The sequence below is a fragment of the Mustela nigripes genome, chromosome 13, assembly GCF_022355385.1.
Source record: "Mustela nigripes isolate SB6536 chromosome 13, MUSNIG.SB6536, whole genome shotgun sequence".
Classification (NCBI taxonomy): domain Eukaryota; kingdom Metazoa; phylum Chordata; class Mammalia; order Carnivora; family Mustelidae; genus Mustela; species Mustela nigripes.
The window spans coordinates 118,922,646-118,941,325 of NC_081569.1; the positions used below are offsets into that span (position 1 = coordinate 118,922,646).

Genomic DNA, 18,680 nt, shown 5'->3' on the forward strand with positions numbered 1-18,680 from the left:
TCTGGGTCTTCTGCCAACAAAGTCCCAGGTGATATTAGATGTAGGGTCTTTCTCCTTCCAGACATACTTACAGTTTATTTATTTTTTATTTTTTTACAAGATTTTACTTATTTATTTGACAGATAGTGATCACAAGTAGGCAGAGAGGCAGGCAGATGGGGGTGGGGTGCGGCAAGCAGGCTTCCTACTGAGCAGAGAGCCCTATGTGGGGATCGATCCCAGGACCCTGAGACCATGACCTGAGCTGAAGGCAGAGGCTTAACCCACTGAGCCACCCAGGCACCCCCATACATACAGTTTAGTGGAGGATAGTAATTAGGAACTAAAAAAGCTTCTCAAAACTGAAGCCTAACTTCCCACTGTCAGAACTGTAGAAAATTTTAGATCATATCTAGCATGCTTTGCCTTAATATCTGGACAGCATCCTGCCACTGTGGGTCCTCCAAGACTGGCTCTGCTCGGACAGGATGGATACACTGCTCAAAGATTTTGGCAGCCTGGTTCCTTTTTAACTTATCCTACAGCATTCCAAATCATTGATTCTTTGTTAATCATTAGGTAGGACGTTCTTACTAAGAGTGCCATGAATTTGTATTTGCCACATCTCTTTATATAACCAGCTGAGGTAAAGTCCTAACCAGCTCTCCGTAACAGATGAGCTTAGTTACTATCCATATGATTTATTATATTTCCAGAAGTGTTCAGTAATAAAATAACCCCTTTAATAAAATAAAATTAAATAAAGCATTCATTAATAAAATAATCCTCCTTATCCTGATCTAAGTCCAATGACTCTCCTGAACAATTCTTCATGCGTATAGACCTTTTGCATCTCTTAAGAAAGAAATGGTAGAAATGTTAAAACAAATAAATATAAAGGAGGAAAAGCAGCTCTGGAGGGAAGTGATTTGGGAGTTCAAGCCTGGCTTTGTTTCCAACTAACTCTGTGATCTTGGACAAGACACTCAACATCAGAGTTTCTAGATATGGGCAAAATTGTTTTTGGAACTCTTAGTTTTATAAGCATTCAGCTTATAGGCTGCCAATAATTTGTCAATAATTAATCAAACAGCTAAACTATTTTAATTACTCTTCATTTTAATGGTGTATATTTAGGTTTTAAGCATATGTAGATGTATCTGTGTGACCAGACAGAATCTATTAATTCTCCAGAAACTTTATGATCCGAAAAATACAAAGAACAGAGAATACACAAGTGACTTCAAAGCGAGGTGGTTTTCTTTTGTGTACCTGAACCATCACAGAAAACCTTAATAGAAAATGTAGTCCATTTGTGAACTCAGTAATTTTACTATTGAAAAGATAGTCTTTCTTGTTCCCAGGATGTTTGTTTTCTAAGGTGAGGGCACTAAATGGGACCAAGACATTTGTTATCAGATCACTTTGTAAGCGGGGGGAGGACCAGAGAGGAAACAAGAAAGAGAAAGAACGAGAGAAGGAGTAGTGTAGGATTAAAAAAAAAATTCTTTAAAAATCTGGAAAAATACTTTGGTTCATAAAAGGTTTGCTTAAGGAATGCCTACCTAAAACTAGGCAGGATAATTTCCACAACGAGAAAACATAAACATAAAAGAATATATTTTATCAAGATTCTTTAAGTATTCTAAGTCCAAAAAGAGTGCCTGACTGTAAGATTTAAAGGAATAAGTGCCTTTGGTGTCTATGTCTTTTTGTGTAGACATTAACTTTCTGGTAATTTCAGCTATGTTGTACTCAAATGTAAATTTTTTTAAAATTATGATTTCAGAGAAATGAAGAAGACCTCTGAGCAGCCGAAAGAGTGTACACATAGCCCATAGCTTTATATTCTGGAAGAGGCCTTCAGACTCCTATTTGCTTTTCTTTAGTAAAAAGTCTTACAAGCTCAATGACTAGGTTTCCAAACTGACATAAGCTTTCATAAGGCTTCGTGAGACCATTTCTTTCTTTCTTTCTTTTTTTTTTTTTTTTAAAGATTTTCTTTATGTATTTGACAGAGAGAGATCACAAGTAGGCAGAGAGGCAGGCAGAGAGAGAGAGGAAGGGAATCGGGCTCTCTGCTCAGCAGGGCTCGATCCCAGGACCCTGGGATCATGACCTGAGCTGAAGGCAGAGGCTTAACCCACTGAGCCACCCAGGCACCCCTCATGAGACCATTTCTTTTGTAACCCCAGTACTTAACACAAAGCCTAGTACATAGAGGGACTCAATAAGTATTTGTTACCTAATGAGAAGATTAGAAGCAGTATTTAGTAGTTGGGGTTGCTGGAGACAGTTACATACAGTTGGGAAAAGTGATAGTTGGTGGTCTGAAATCTATGAAAGAGTGACAAAAGTCATGAAAACTGGACACAAAGCTCACTGAATTAGGGCACAGATTTCCATATATTTAATAACCTCTGAAAGGTTACAGCATAGATAAAACAAAACAAAACAAACCAATTTTTATTGATAATAATGATCTTGAGTCACTAAAATACTATTGAAATTTTTAATACTTTGAATTTTATTCAATATCCAATTTAATAAAAGGGAGCCATACAGTACACTTCCAAAAGATTTCCATTGAATAGAATTAAAATATTCAATTGGAACACTTTGTCCCCTCCTATGCTTAATTTCCTCTTCAGAATGTAACCTTGATGTTATGATACTGTGTACCTTAAAAAAAAGTCTTTGCTTCTATTCCAGGATTTCTAATTCCATGGTGTCTCTTGTAGACATAGAAAGTATGCTTTTTCTTTGTACTTTTGGGTTATTAAGCTTCCCAGTACAGAATTTTAATATACTCCACATATCAGATCTTCCCGTTTCAGTGACAAAACAGTACAGAATGGGATCTGCAACACAGTTTAAACTTGTTAATGCAACCGTGATTCTGTATATTTTGTAAGTCTGCTTCCCAGACTTGTGGTTAAAGGTAAGTTTACCGAAGTTCCCATCGCGCTCTAAGATGCTGCGAATCAGCAGCATCACGTGAAAGGGAGTAAAACACAACACAAAAGTCAGTGTTATGCTAACAAGAAGTTTTATGATTCTCTTCTTTTCATTGTTTTCAGTGGCTTGGTTATGCTGCACGGCTTGGTAGACCTTCTGGTTGCAAATCATGATAATGACCAAGGGTATTGCATAGCCTGTACACGTCCTAAAGAAGTTGAAGCAGATTTGCCATTTCTCCAGGGGGTACTTGTCGTAGCACAAAGTAAAATTCGACTTTTTGGCATCACAATATTCTATAGTGGTTTCATCTTCCCACAGGATGATACCATTGAACAAGGTTTCCAATACCCAGATGGATAGGCTGACCATGAAGGCAAATCTTCTTGTCCTTAGAAAAGAAAACCTCAAAGGGTAGACCACTGCTAAGTACCGATCAACGGCGATGCAGGTGAGGAAGGCCGTGCTGCTGTAGAAGTTCATGTACATGAAGAAAGCGCTCCCCTTGCACACGGCAGGAGAGAAGGTCCAGTTGTCATTATTCCAAGTGTAATTAATCCATAGAGGGAGAGTTAATGTGTAGAGCAGATCTGAGAGTGATAAACTGAAGAGGTAAATTCCTAGCTCATTCTCCTTCTTTGCTTGTAGAAAAGACACACATAGAGATCCGATGTTGGCTGGGATGCTGACTATGACCACAAAGATGTAAACAATCGGAAACAGGTAGTGATCGAGGTCGTGCTGCTCTTCAATACACGTGCTGTTCATTTTCTCGTATCAAGGTGGCAATTGCATTTGTTCTTAGAAGGTACACAGCAAGGTAAGTCTTGCCTCCTTCCAGTTCACTTCAGCATCTCCTTCTTTTTTAGGAATGTGTGTCCATTTTTCTTTGCTTTCAAAAGTTCTGATTCAATCATTGGTGCTTTTAAAAGGTGGATATAGATAAATTTTTACAAAGATATCAATAGTTGGAGGCCAGAATCCAGCCTCCTGGTGATTAGCCACATTGGTCAGTAAATTTTAACAAGCAGAAGTCCATGTTTTTATTATCACAGGACGCTGATGAAGAACCCCAGCGACCGACCGGGCCATCCCTCAGCATCGGCAGAGTGTCATCGTCATTTTGTTTTCCTTCACAAAACTTGGGAGATTGGTGCATACGTGAATATAGAAGGCTTTGTTTTCACGGAGATTGACATCTGTTTTTAACATGCCTTTGTTTCTGTAACGAAAGATGAACTTGAATAGCTTAGGTCTTTAGCGGGTGCCTCAAGCTTTTGAAACAATCTTCTTTTATTTCATTTCTTGGAGATATAAAAAATGTATTAAATGACAATGAAGGTGTTTAAAAAGGTAAATTATTTAATTGACTTCAGTGAATAAAATCAAGCTGAGACATTTTTCTCTATTTCAAATAAGAATTATCCACAAGGTGATAGATGAGAGGGAATTCTATTTCTCATTGGACACCATCACAAAACTGAAGTTACATTTTCAGAGCTAATAAAAATGGCAGATGTAATGACTTGTTTGTAATCAGTAAATGCTTTTGAGTTATATGAACTGTATAGTTATACCATTTCAAATGTTTCATTTTGTATGCAATCTAGGTATGAGGTGCTTTCACTATCTGCTCATTAGTCAAGAAAATAGAGTCACAAGAAATTTAATAAACTGAAATATTGTAAAATATAGCGGCTTGATGAAAGTTCATAAATAATTAGACAACACTGCCTCTTTTGCATTCCCATTGCTTCCTTCATGGGTATTTTATCTTTCCTGTACTTTTGTGAAAGAGAGGGCAGAATGTTCTTAATTCTGGGCAAAATCTTTCCACCATCAGTGTCTACCTTTGTCACTGATTATTTATTAGCTTAATTTTTTAAAGGTCTGCTATTATAGATTCACATGGGAACAGAGACCCCATCCCTCTTTTCATAGTGGAGTAGAGAACTATTTTAGTCTCTATTTCTTTGCCAGAGAGGCCTATTCCTTCCTTGGATGACTTATGTGGTGGGGAGCTTACACTCTGTAGAGTCACTGTGCAGGGAAAGAAAGATTTGCCTTCTTGTTATGTGCCTGAGGACACCAAAACCACCCCTTTCCAAGTATGAATGAGCCCTGAGCACAACAGAGGCCTTGCCACCACAAGCCACAGGATTCTGGTAGCAGAAAAAACCATATTCAGAGTACCTATTTTTATGTCAGTTTTAAAGTAAAGACCTAAATTCCTCCAAATCTTGTTTTACTACACCTAGAAATATGAACAAAATGTGAAAAAAACAACTTTTGAATCAATAGGTGAACTTCCAGAAAGGAAAAAAAAAAAAAAATTGGGATGGAGAAAAAAGAAGTGGGAGCTAAGATCAGGAAGGTACGTGAGCAGAAAGCTCGGGACGTCCTGGAGGCCTCTGTGAGTTGGAAGATGTGACTAGAGTCTCTAATGCAGAGAGCTAGAGGCAGAATGCAGACGTGTGTAGGCAGGAAGTGGTTCTCACCATAGCACATGTGTGGGGGTGCTGGAGCCTCTATCCTCACGCAAAAGGTGAACTAGAAATTAAACATAGGAAACAACAAACTGGATAGCTTCTTGCAGACGGTGGGGAGAGCTGGCAAGTTCCCTGTCTCTGCTGTGTTTCTGTGAGGAGCCAAGATGAAAAATCCCTGAGGATTCATGGCCTCTGGTTGGTCCTTTCTTGGGAATGGGGCCTGAGTCTACACTCTTAGTTTGGTCCTGTGATCTGCACACCAGCCAGGAACTCGTGCTGGATCTATGTGCTCAACTTTGTCAGTCATCAAGGAAATACAAACGAAAACCACAATGACACCCACCTGAGTGAATAAAATGAAAAAGGCAGAAGTTACCAAGTTGTGGTGAGGCTGTAACGTGCCTGGGACTCTTATTTACCGGTGGTTGGAAAATGGTTTTGACATTTACTTATACCGTGTGGTTCAGCAATTCCATTTCCAGGTATCTGGTCAACAGGAATACATACATGTGTTTACTAAAAAGACGCGGGGTAGAATAAGAATGTTCCCAGTAGCCTTGTTTGTAGCATCCCCCAAGTGGGATGAGCACTTGCAGAATAGAGAAGTAAATAGTTAAGTATATATTAACACAATTGAAATCTATACGTCACTGAAAACGAACAAATTATTGCTGCGGACAATAACACAGTTGAAGCTCAGAAACATAATGCAGAGTGATGGAAAAAAGCAGACACAAAAGAATATCTACTAGGGGATTAAAAAGTTAATCTACTCTGTCAGAAATCAGAGCAGTGGTCCATTTATTAAAGGCTTTCTATGTGCTAGCACCCTTTAAAATGGCATGCACATTTGTTATAACTTAGGTGTTACTACAGTTCTGTGCCATTTATTATAAACTTATATTACAAATAAAGAATTGAGCCACATATTAAGCCATTAGCCCAGAAACGCCTATTTAATCATGGGTGGAACTTGGCCACGATCCTAGGTTGGAATGCTAAATAAAGCTTCTTGGCTGTTAAGGATTTTGCTTTCTGCTTTTTACATAAAAATGCCTTAGAAAGCTGAGGTGTTTTTGCAGCAAAGTAGACCAGCTTTGTTGAGAAAGAAAATAATTATTTTCTATTTTCCACCAATAGATTAATACAAGTCTTCTCACCATAATAACAGATCTAATTAAAGAAAATAATTTATGGGGCGCCTGGGTGGCTCGATGGGTTAAGCCGCTGCCTTCGGCTCAGGTCATGATCTCAGGGTCCTGGGATCGAGTCCCGCATGGGGCTCTCTGCTCCGGGGGGGAGCCTGCTTCCTTCCTCCTCTCTCTCTGCCTGCCTCTCTGCCTACTTGTGATCTCTCTCTGTCAAATAAATAAATAATATCTTAAAAAAAAAAAAGAAAGAAAGAAAAAGAAAATAATTTGTGAGTAATCATTTCTGTAAATCAGATGGAAGATGACCACAGGTTTTCTAGAACACATCACTTTCATGCTGTCTGTTAGACTCTACAGGCGTCAAATACACTTGTAAAAATCATCATCTCACATCGTGTCCTCCCACTTAGTAACAATGTGTTGTTATGTGCCCACGGATTCCTTTTCTATAATGGATCATGTATTGGATTTACTTAGACAGACTCTAATTTTTCCTGTACTTGATGTGAGAACTAGATGGCTAAAAGGAACATTTATCCTGCTACCACACTCAAAACAATCTCCCAGTTCTTGAAGCTGAGCTTCGAAGGGTCTATTTTGTTGAGTTTGGGAATCCTCTGTGAATTATCTCAAAGCTGAAATTAAGTATCTTTCAGCACTCATAATGTGGTAAGGAAGAAAATGTAGAGAAGACCGATTGTGAGATTGATGTATATGTAACGTGGTATGTTTGCATGGTTGCAAAAATCATGTGGAGTTGAAGCCTGCATCTGTCTTGTCAGTTCAGATGCAAGAGCGAACCCTAGAAGGGTGCCCGGGTGGCTCAGGGCCCTGGGATTGAACCCCCATCAGGCTCACTGCTCAGCTGGGAGTCTGTTTTTGCTGCTCAGTGGGGAGTTTGCTTCTCCCTCTCCCTTACCCCTCCCTCGCTCACGCACTTCGTCTCTCTCTCTCTCTCTCTCTCTCGCTCATTCTCTCTCTGAAGTAAATACATAAAATCTTTAAAGAAAAAGAAAAAAAATGAACCCTGGAGGTTATACCACCTGCAGGCATGACTGGACTGGCCAGAGAACCTGTAGGAATGCAATCCCCCTGGCTTACACGTAGTTAATCGGCACTACCTTAAATATATAAGTACTATATGTACCTAATGAAATCTGTAACAGAAGGATTGAAGATATTTTTCAGAATCTAAGTCTCATGAGATGGAAAAGAGCTTCAAGAGGCCAGCTGAAGCAGGATCAGAGTACCTATTAACATGAGCTCATGGGCCTCCTCTCAATAGTGTCCACCTCTGGGATGCCTGGGTGGCTCAGTGGTTAAGCATCTGCCTTCAGCTCAGGTCCTGGGATGGAGCCCCACACTGGGGTCCTGCTCAGCAGGGAGGCTGCTTCTCCCTCTCCCTTTCCTTCCCCTGCCCCACACTCCTCACACACTCTCTCTTCTAAATTAATTAATAAATTCTTATAAAAAACAAAAACAAAAACAGCAACTGCCTTCTCAGGAGACCTTTGGTAGCATGATCTCATGGCCTCCACTCAGTGATGTCCGCTTCCTCAAAGACCTTGTCCCAAATTTTGCCCTTCAGAGCCCTCACTTGCAAGCCATCGGGCAGTTCAGGACTCTAGAGAATGAGCTTCCCATTCTCCTGGGTGGTACCACACCAATACCTAGCCTACCTATCTTCACTGCAGAAGCTCCATGACAGTTTTAATTGGCTTGCTGCACATTAGGTGGACAAAACCTTGTTTGATTTGGTTGTGGAGTATCACAGTAAACATTTAAATGTCAGGAAAAAAAAAAAAAAGAAGTCAGGTAGTGGTTGCCTTGGGGGAGGGGCCGGGTAATGACTGGAAGAGGGCATGAGGGGGACTTCTGAGAATTTGCCATGTTCTGGTTTTGTTCTGAGTGATGACTCCATGAACATGTTCAGTTTGTAGACATTCATCAAACTGTACCCTTAGGACACATGCATGTTTCTGCATGTATTGTTATCTTGCATTTAAAAAGTTAGAAAGTGGAATCAAAGGCTCTGTGCGATGAGCTTGAAAGAATCTTGAGAGTCAAACAGCATCTATATTACCTGCAGCAGAGCACACAGCCCTTCTTAAGAACTGATACCATTTTACTTCTCTTCTCATATATAAACATAATTCATGGAAACCAAAGCAAACCATAAATCATTTAAGCAAGATGAAAGTGAATTCACCAAAAATGAGAGTTTGCTATATGAAAAAACAAATATCCTAGGCACCTGGAAAAAGTAAATAGAAATCATCCCTTGAGGGACCTTCTCTCCACGTAGGCTTCGAAGAACTCTCTCAGAAGGAATGGGTGGTTGCCAGTAGGGAGGGGGCGCAAGGGTGAGCAAGCTGGGTGAAGGGGAGTGAGAGACACAGGCTTCCAGTTGTGGAATGAATAAGTCACAGGGATGAACGGTACAGAATAGAGACCAGAGCTAGTGTTATTGTGAGAGAGTTGTGTGGTGGTGACAGAGGGCAGCTGAGCTTGTGGTGAGCATAGAGTCAGGTTTAGAGTTATCGAATCGCTATGTTGTCCACCTGAAAATAATGTAATATTGTGTGTCAACTCTATTTCAGTAGAGAATATGAAATAAAAAAGAATCCTCTCAGATAAGAGTTTTAACAAATATGAGCTCATGAAAACACGCACACGCATACACACACACACATACATTAACCACTATGCCTCAGAGTCATCAAAAATGAGGAAAGTGAGTAGCAGATCCACAAAAGCTTTAGAATAAACTTAATAGATTTACAGCACAAAATAATTATGTTAATAAGAAATAAAGGAAGGGTGCCTGGGTGGCTCAGTCGGTCAAGCATCTGCTGTAGCTCAGGTAGCTCCAGGGTACTGGGATCGAGCCCTGCTCAGCGGGGAGCCTGCTTCTCCCTCTGCTTCTGACCCTTCCCTCTCCCTCTCAAATAAACACAAAAAAAACTTTTGAAAAAATAAGAAATAAAGGAAGGGATTTAAACTCATGATCAAGGAACAAGAGACTACAAAAGACGGATTGGCATATTTTTAATAAGATCGAAATAAATTTTCCAAAAATAAAATATGTAATAATTTAAATTTAAAAAAATCAACACAGGGACTAACCCACTGATGAGCTTTAGCTGAAGAGGAAATTAATATACTGCAAGGTAGATCTAAGGAAATAATAAATTATCAGAGTGTTAAAGAGATGGGAAAAAACAAAAAGCCATGGAGAATAAAGCAAACATGTCTGCATATATTTAATTGGAATTCCATAAGGGAAAGAAGAGAGAAAATAGGGAATGTTTGCAAAGATAATGACTGACAGCTGTCTAGGACTGATGAAGGACATGGAGTCCTCAGATTTATGAAATCCAGCAAATCCCAACAAGGATTAAAAACAAAAATGGAAATCGACATCTGCTTAGACACACTGCAATGAAGCTGCTGATTCAAAACAAAGAAAAAATGACCAAAGAGAAAAAATGGAGTACCTACAAAGGACGAACTGTAAAGTGACAAAGGACTTCACAGTAGTAATAACCGAGACCAGGAGACAATGGGTTGATATTTCCAAATGGCCATGAAAATTTATGTCATCCTATAGTTATATACACGACAGAACCAAATATCAAATCCAGAGCAAAATTAAGGACAATTTAAGATAAACCACCCCTGAGAAAAGTGACCCCCAAAATCCTCATGAAAGAGACCTCTAAAGGATAAAAGTGCAGAAGGAAAATGACACTAGAAAAAAGTCTGAGTGAAGGAGGATGGCACTCTGCTCTGATGGTTGCACAGGGTCCCACCTATCACTAGGCTCATTTGTCTGGGAAGAACATCCCTCCTTGGGACCAGGATTGAGAGGTCAGGGCAGGGATGGGCGAGGACTGGCAGTGGGTGCCCCCTTTTCCTCTATTCATCTTAAGAAGTATTCATGTTTTCTCTTAAGGAAGAAAAAAGATGGATAAATGGCAAACATGATTTTAGGAGGATTTGTAAAGTTCTCAATGGACTGAGTTTCTTCCTCTGTAAAAATGTTTCCGCTTTGACTAAAACCACCACAAGATCAAATAGTTTGATGAAGCAGAATCAGAGTGTCTTCTCTGTGGGATAACAGAGCAGTGGTTGTGAGGCTTTCGCTAGGCGTGTGGCTCCGGAGACTTTTTGAAAGGTTCTCATAGCTCTTGGGGGATTTATGACCCTGGTGCTTCTTCTTTAAGTTTCAATCTTCATAGGTAAAATTAACACCCACTTTGGAGAGTATCGTGACAATAAAATAAGAACACACATAACATTCCTGGAACATGGGAGACCTTCATTTTGTATTAGATGATAGTACTGTTTGAATGAATGACCCACTGCTAGTCTGTGGGTGTCCTTGTGCTGTCCCCGACATGTCCTGAGTGGAGATCATCTTTTGTCATCTACCTAGAGCATAGCAGAGACACCAGGAGCACTCAGAGTATAATTTGTATAGCTACGTTTCAAATATGATACCAAGCTCTGCAGCTAATAGTTGTTGAATTAACGTGGGTGAACTGAGATTTTTTTTTTCTTCTGAGATTTTATTTTATTTTTTAAAAAGATTTTATTTATTTATTTGACACAGAGAGGGAAAGGTCACAAGTAGGCAGAGAGGCAGGCAGAGAGAGTGGGGAAGAAGGCACCCCGCTGAGCAGAGAGCCCTATGTGGGGCTTGATCCCAAGACCCTGGGATCGTGACCTGAGCAGAAGGCAGAGAATTAACACACTGAGCCACCCCGGTGCCCTGCTTCTGAGATTTTAATGGAATACATGGCTCTTATTATTTATACCTCTTTTCAGATACATTTTACTACTTTAATACAATTTTGACAAAATTGTTTTTAGAACCAGGGCTGAGAAATTTGCATAAGTTTCTAATTTTGACTTCAATTTTTACCAAATGCCAGAAGGAGATAATCCCCAGTGTATTAAAATATATCTATTTTTAACCAGCTACTCAAATAGTACAAATCATTGATGACAATGTTTTTCTATACATTATAGGAAATACTTCCTGACCTTCATTGATTGGTTTAATAGCTGCTTATTAAGACTACTTTGTGCAAGATACTGATAGCCACTTGTTAAGTAAGAATTATAACTTACTACTTATTAACACTGGAAATCCTATTTCCAAATTTCACATTATTTCTGATGACATAGAAAGTATCACGAGCCCATCCTACCAACTAGGAAATGGTGCGGGATGCCTCTACAGCTGGAAGCTGGTAGACTGCTTCACAAACCCTTAATTCAGTTTGAAAATATGATGCTTCCTGAAAAGAGAATGGAGCATAAATATTCCACTCTTGTATATCGGTAGATTTACCTAACTATTTCTAAACAGCAATTTTGACATCCTTTTACCACTGCCCAGAGAAAGGGAAACCACGTGTCAATCTCATTTCTCTCTCTCATAAAGTTCTGCTTCATTGCATAAAGTTCTGCTTCATTAGCCTAAATTCGATTAAAGGGTTGTGAACATTACTGATAATCATGTCAAAGTATGTTATCTAATAAAAATCTTTTTTTATTCTTTAATCTTACACTTACCCATGTTTCTTGGGGTGACGATCTTGTCTACCGAGGAGCGGGATAGATCTGCTTGCACCGAGATGAGAAACTAACCCTAGCGAGGGGACAGGAAATTGCATTCATATTTCATCACTAAAGAGGAAGCAGCCTCTTAATGAAGATTTACATTACCCAAGTTTGAACAAAAGAAGTCTCTTAAATATTTTAAAAGATGTTTTTGTTTATTAGTTATGGTGGAATAATTTTTATGATTCACTTTCCTCTTTGCATCTCAATCACAATGTATCCTGATATAGGTGTTTAGGTAATAGAAAACATGCTAGAATTTCACATAATCCCTCGCTCACTCATTCATATATTCTGTCTGCACGTGTATCTGTTACACTCGTAGGGCGTTGTGCTGAGGGTGATGGAGGATCTGGCTGTGGGGCGTGAGGACCTCATCACCCAGTGAGAGAAAGGCATGTTCAGTAATAACCATAATACAAGGCAAAAAAGGATAAGTACTCTAAGAGATGTCCAAAAAAAGAAAGAAGAAAGAAAGAAAGGATGAATCACTGAATGTGTGACGTAGGAGAGGAGTAGGTCTACTTGGATTCAGCGGCATGAACTTCCTGGGAGAAAAGGAGCTGGGAAAAAATGGACGTTGGTTCTGTAATTAACACGTTTCCTTGCTTAATGGTGGCAACTTTGTGAAGACTTTTTCTCTTCTTTCCCTCCTTCCTTCCTCTTTCTTTCTTCCTTTCTCCCTTTCTTTCTTCTCTCTTGACCAGAAGGATTAGCTACATAGTATTTTTTTGTAGACCATTTTCTCCTTTCATTGCCCTCTCAGAATAGAGATCAGAGATTGTTTAAAACCAAGCTACAACCAGCTAACCTAACTGGCTTAGACAAATCAATAATTCTTTAAAGCTTGAAAATTTATTTGAGAAAGACAGAATTGTTTTAATAAAAACTTGTGTAGTACTTTAACATGCTGACCTTTGCTGGCAAATCCATAAATGGTTTAATATGAGGTGGAATTAACTCCCAGAACTTCTGAGACATAAAATAGTCAGAGACGTCACATTTGAACCTGGCCCTCATAAACTTTTATTGCAAAGGAAGGGGAAACATTATAAGGACAGAATTAATGTGGGTTGGATACATTTGATTTAAATTGAAAAGCTGTAATCAGGACAATCTGAATCTGTTTTTGTAAAAAGAAATCAGAGGATGCTATTGGTAGGGTTTTTGTTTGTTGTTTGTTTGTTTTTTAAATTTCAACACAAAAGTAGCAAAGATGATCTAGTGATAGAACCAAGACTTTTAATCTTGGAGTTATTCAGGACGTAACACAAATGTAACAGATTTTCTCTACTTCCTTTGCGGGTTTCTCACAGAGAATACGATAAGTAAGAATGCATATTTATAAAGTACATGAGAGCTTGCAAAATAATTTAGCTTATAGTAACTTAAAAATTTAGAATACTTTATATTTTTCTTGAATAATGAAAAATTTAAGTATAATAAGGAAAACTGATAATAAAATCCTTAAGACTATATAAAATTGAAAAACTGATACCATTTTCCTTGTGATTCTAATCCAAAATTCTCACTTTTGCTTGGTTTTGTATATCCATGTATCTGTGCTTTGCTATTTCATGACTCTCACAATCTCTTATTTTGCCTAAATGCTATACTTCTGCTAGGGGAAAGGTATATTCATATCCATAATCAAAATACTTGTGTATTTTACTCTTCAGGAAGAAAAAAAGGACATAGTTACAAGGCACAAGAAGCACAATCAAACTTTCAATTTTGATTAAAAAGGAGAAAAACCTCTGCACTCACCTATGCTAAAACTTGGCCAATTCTACACCATAAGACATTTAACATTCTATAGTAAATTTTTTAAAAGATTTTATTTATTTATTTGAGCAACAGAGAGAACTCCTGTGGGGTTGTACACAGGAGAAGGGAGATGCAGACTCCCTGCTGAGCAGGGACCGCCTGAGATCCCAGGACCAGAAGATCATGACCCAAGCCCAAGGCAGACGTTTAATTGACTGAGCTACCCAGGCGCCCCAGTAAATTTCCTTCTCATGTGGTCTAGAATAGACGTCAATACCGTGTTTTCCACCATAGGGCTACCTACCAAACAGCTGGACATTTCCGGGCATTGAGCCTCTGTGATATTTTTAACAGCTCCATGGTGAGAAAAAGCCACTTCGTAGCTATTCAGAGCACTGCCTGAACGAGCTGAGGTTGCTGATGTGCCAGCTGTTTGCTCTTCTGAGGCCAGCACTAGCCAGTGGCAGGGCACTTGGTCCACCCACAGGGAAAAGGGAAGAGCATGTGGTTCTGCCCAGTTCCAACTTCTCCATGGGGCAGGCAGTGCAACCTGCTGATGGAGGGGCCTCTGCGAGGCCATGTGGCCTGTTCAGTGCAATTTCACTAGTGAAAGCAGCTAGCAGACACGGCAGGGTGTGTTCTGAAATACTGACCACTGTCCTTGTCCCACCCCGACCCAATGCAATTAGCTGTTTTGCATATCTTGCGTCAGAAGAGGAATTCTTGGCAGAAAAGTAGATGGGTAGATGGGAGGGAGAAAACAATCCTTGGGTTTGAGATTCAAAAAATTTCTGTGGGGTGTAGGAGAGTGGAAATTACTGAAGCACAGAATCTGCTGGGGAGTGTACCTGCGGAGACAGGGCAGAGCTTCCCGCCCCCAGGAGCAGAAAAAGGGTTTTCCTCTCAGGGTGGTGAGAGAGGAAGTTGTGAGAGCTCAGATGCCACATCTGAGACAGGGCTTGGCATCCTGACTGCTTGCACCTCCCCTTCCCAGCAAGCCCTGTGGGGAGGTGAGGTGGCAGTTACTCCAGATGAGATGTCAGATCTGGGGAGGAGGGGAAACCTGTGGCTCAGGTCCAGGGTCAGACTCAAGGGTGTGGGGGAGAGGCGTGGGACAGCCTCAGCAAGATCCCCCATGCCTAGCACAGCACAGGGGGAGTAGAATCATTTCTGGAAGGCCACAGAGGGCACACAGAAGTGACAGAGGGCCTCAGCCCATGTCACGGTGCTGCCAGTGTCCTGGTGTGTCCCATGAGCTGCCTCGCAACCATTGATGAGAAACAGGTTGGGTGAGTCCTGTAGAGGCTAACGACTGAAGACCAGAGGGAACGAGGAAGGGCATCTCAGGAGAGGCCCTCTGATAGAGGGTCAGCTTGAGATCCAAGGATTGAGCTACTACCCTCCAGCATTGAAGACATGAAAACGTCCCAGATCTTTCTTTTTCCATTTTATTTATTTATTTTTAAAATATTTGACCCTCTGATAGAGGGTCAGCTTGAGATCCAAGGATTGAGCTACTACCCTCCAGCATTGAAGACATGAAAACGTCCCAGATCTTTCTTTTTCCATTTTATTTATTTATTTTTAAAATATTTTTACCTTTTGCCCCTACATTAGGCATTTACATTTTTTTTCAAGTTTATTTTATTTTTTGGTAATCTCTACACCCAACACGCGTCTTGAATCACAACCCTGAGATGAAGAGTCACATGTTCTTCCAACTGAGCCAGCCAGCTACCTGGCTATTTTCATTTTCTTTTATTTATTTTTCTTTCCTTTCTTTTTTAAACTTAAATTCAATTCACCAACATATAGTACATTAGTTTCAGAGGTAGAGTTCAATAGTACATCAGTTGAATATAACACCCAGTGCTCATCACATCACATGCCCTCCTTAATGTCCTTCACCCAGTTATCCCATCCCCTACCCCTCTCCCCTCCAGCAGCCCTCAGTTTGTTTCCTATGGTTAAGAGTGTCCCATGGTTTGTCTCCCTCTCTGATGACTTCCCATTCAGTTTTCTCTTTATTACCTTATGATCCTCTGCACTGTTTCTTCAATTTCCCATATGAATGAGACAATATGATAATTGTCTTTCTCCGAGTGACTTGTTTCGCTCAGCATAATACCCTCCAGTCCCATCCACATCAATGTAAATAGTAAGTATTCATCCTTTCTGATGGCTGAGTAATATTCCATTGTATATATAAACCACATACTCCTTATCCACTCATCTGTCGATGGACATCTCGACTCCTTCCAGAGTTTGGTTATTGTGGACATTGCTGCTATAAATACTGGGGTGCATGTGCCCCTTGGGATCACTACATTTGTATCTTTGACAACTCCCTGGATCTTAGCTGGTATTGTGGGCTGAATTATGTCCTTCCATCCCTCTTCCAAAACTCATAGGCTGAAGTCCTAACCCCCAGTACCTCAGAATGTGACTGCATTTGGAGATGGAGCCTTTAAAGAGGCTATTAAGTGAAAATGAAGGGCCCTAATCCAACATGACTTATCAGAAGAGGAGATTTGGACACATAGTGACACTGGGTTGCATGTGCACCCAGGAAAGACCATGTGAGGACCCAGGGAGAAGCTGGCCACCTGTGACCCGTGGAGAGAAGCCTCAGAAGAAGCTCACCCTTCCAACACTTTGATGGTAGACTACATAGCCTCCAGAACTGTGAGAAAATTAATTTCTTTTGTTCAACCCACCAGTCTGGGGTACTTTGTTGTGGTAGCCCTAGCAGGCTAAGACAGGTGGGGCCCAGAATAAGGTGAGGTTGGACCCCAAATGAACTGCGATTACGTTTCCACCACCTTGGCAGGTGGAAAGAGATTGAAACACCATTTTAGCTGATTTACAGAAAGATAAAGAATGTTCTTATTCTTGCATCTGGGGTTCTGGCCCAAGACTGGAATCATTTACATCCGTGGTTCTCCAGGTGTCGTCTCGGATTAACAGCGTTAATGTCCCGTGACTCCTGTCATGTTTGAGGGCTACAGTTACCCATCCCTCCCCAGGCATAGGGTGTCGGAAGCTCAGGTGGGAGTCCAGTGATGTGTGTGTTCTAACGAGCCCTCTGAGTAACTCTGATGCTCCCAAGTTTGAGAACAGCTCGTGTCTAGGATGGGTGCCTGGGTAAGAGACTGTGAGGGAGAGAATGGAACCTCTGAAAACAGAAGAGTGAGGAAACACCCTCTTTTAGAACTCTTGCCTTTGGTTGCTTTTCCCACTGTCCCTTCATCAGTGATTCGATTCCATTTCGCACCATTATACCTTTAGTTTATGTGGCCCTGCATTTTCCAAAAACTAGAGCTGATAGAGCCTGTCATTTCAGACTTGTAAATGCTTTTGACCTCAACGTCAAGTCAGATCACTTTAAGTATTGTAACAGTTCAAAGGAAGATATGTTATCAAACTAGACATTAGAAGCTTTAATACGTTAAATACCTTTTTAGGAGAACTAATATGTATTTCTTTTTTTTTAAATTTTTTATTTTTTATAAACATATATTTTTATCCCCAGGGGTACAGGTCTGTGAATCACTAGGTTTACACACTTTACAGCACTCACCAAAGCACATACCCTCCCCAATGTCCATAATCCCACCCCCTTCTCCCAACCTCCCTCCCCCCAGCAACCCTCAGTTTGTTTGTGAGATTAAGAGTCACTTATGGTTTGTCTCCCTCCCAATTCCATCTTGTTTCATTGATTCTTCTTCTACCCACTTAAGCCCCCATGTTGCATCACCATTTCCTCATATCAGGGAGATCATATGATAGTTGTCTTTCTCTGCTTGACTTATTTCGCTAAGCATGATATGCTCTAGTTCCATCCATGTTGTCGCAAATGGCAAGATTTCATTTCTTTTGATGGCTGCATAGTATTCCATTTTGTATATATACCACATCTTCTTGATCCATTCATCTAATATGTATTTCTTGATGTCTATAAATTACATAAATAATTTTAATGGCCTGTATTATGTCCACTAATGTTAAGAAGGGTATTAATTCCAAACCGTTTCCTCTGATGTATTGTACCTATAAAGACTGCTGATTCACTTAACTTTTGAAGTCAGGCTAATAAGGGTACATCCTTGTCATCCTTTGTGGAAGCATCTCTTCTGTTGAGTCTGCTTATGGTAGGGATGGCCAACAAACAATTTAAGATTTAAGATCCAAAAATTATTTCATGAATCCAGGTTTAACTAAAGCAAATATGTTATGATATCTAAGAAGGTTCAAGTGTCTAAAATAAATTTTAAAAAATATTTAAATAAAAAGAAATGTCTGCAATTTAATAGAAAATAATGCTAGTCTTTATTCTCCTTGGCACTTTTTTCGAGGTTTCTAAAATATTTTTGCAAATGTGTAGTAATTGAGCACATTACTTAAGGTGTTTTATAATACTGACTTCTTTAAATTAATTCACCACATATTAGTTACTGCAATATTTAATACTGTATCATATGAGTGGTTTGCTGAAATGTGTTATGAGTATGTGTAATGATTTTAAAATATATTCACACAGTCCTGACACTCTTCCTTTTAAGAGGTAAAGCCTACTTTCCCATCCCTTGAGTGTGGGCTAGACTTGGCAACTCCCTCCTAGTGAAGAGAATAAAGCAGAAGTCATGGTGTGCTATTTTGGAGACAAGGTCAGAAAGATCCCGTGACTTCCTCCTCACTCTCTCTC

General features: G+C 39.9%; 1 protein-coding gene across 5 annotated transcripts; it reads right to left on the reverse strand.

Moving 5' to 3' along the window:
• Positions 1-2,419: 2,419 nt before the first annotated feature.
• GPR65 (G protein-coupled receptor 65) lies at positions 2,420-14,389 on the reverse strand. Of its 5 annotated transcripts, none has more exons than XM_059373573.1 (4): positions 14,280-14,389; positions 12,161-12,236; positions 5,770-5,912; positions 2,420-4,159 (listed from the first exon to the last, which is right to left on the reverse strand). In XM_059373573.1, exon 4 carries the CDS (start codon positions 3,703-3,705, stop codon positions 2,683-2,685), a length of 1,023 nt encoding a protein of 340 aa, XP_059229556.1. In that variant the 5' UTR covers positions 3,706-4,159; positions 5,770-5,912; positions 12,161-12,236; positions 14,280-14,389; the 3' UTR covers positions 2,420-2,682. The 5 variants fall into 5 exon arrangements, with proteins under 5 accessions (XP_059229556.1, XP_059229557.1, XP_059229560.1 ...); XM_059373574.1 differs by having other exon boundaries at positions 2,420-4,241; XM_059373577.1 differs by lacking the exon at positions 5,770-5,912.
• Positions 14,390-18,680: the final 4,291 nt, after the last annotated feature.

Coding starts and splice junctions, on each gene's coding strand:
- GPR65 (XM_059373577.1), bottom strand. CDS start 3,705: ATGAACAGCACGTGTATTGAAGAGCAGCACGACCTCGATCACTACCTG.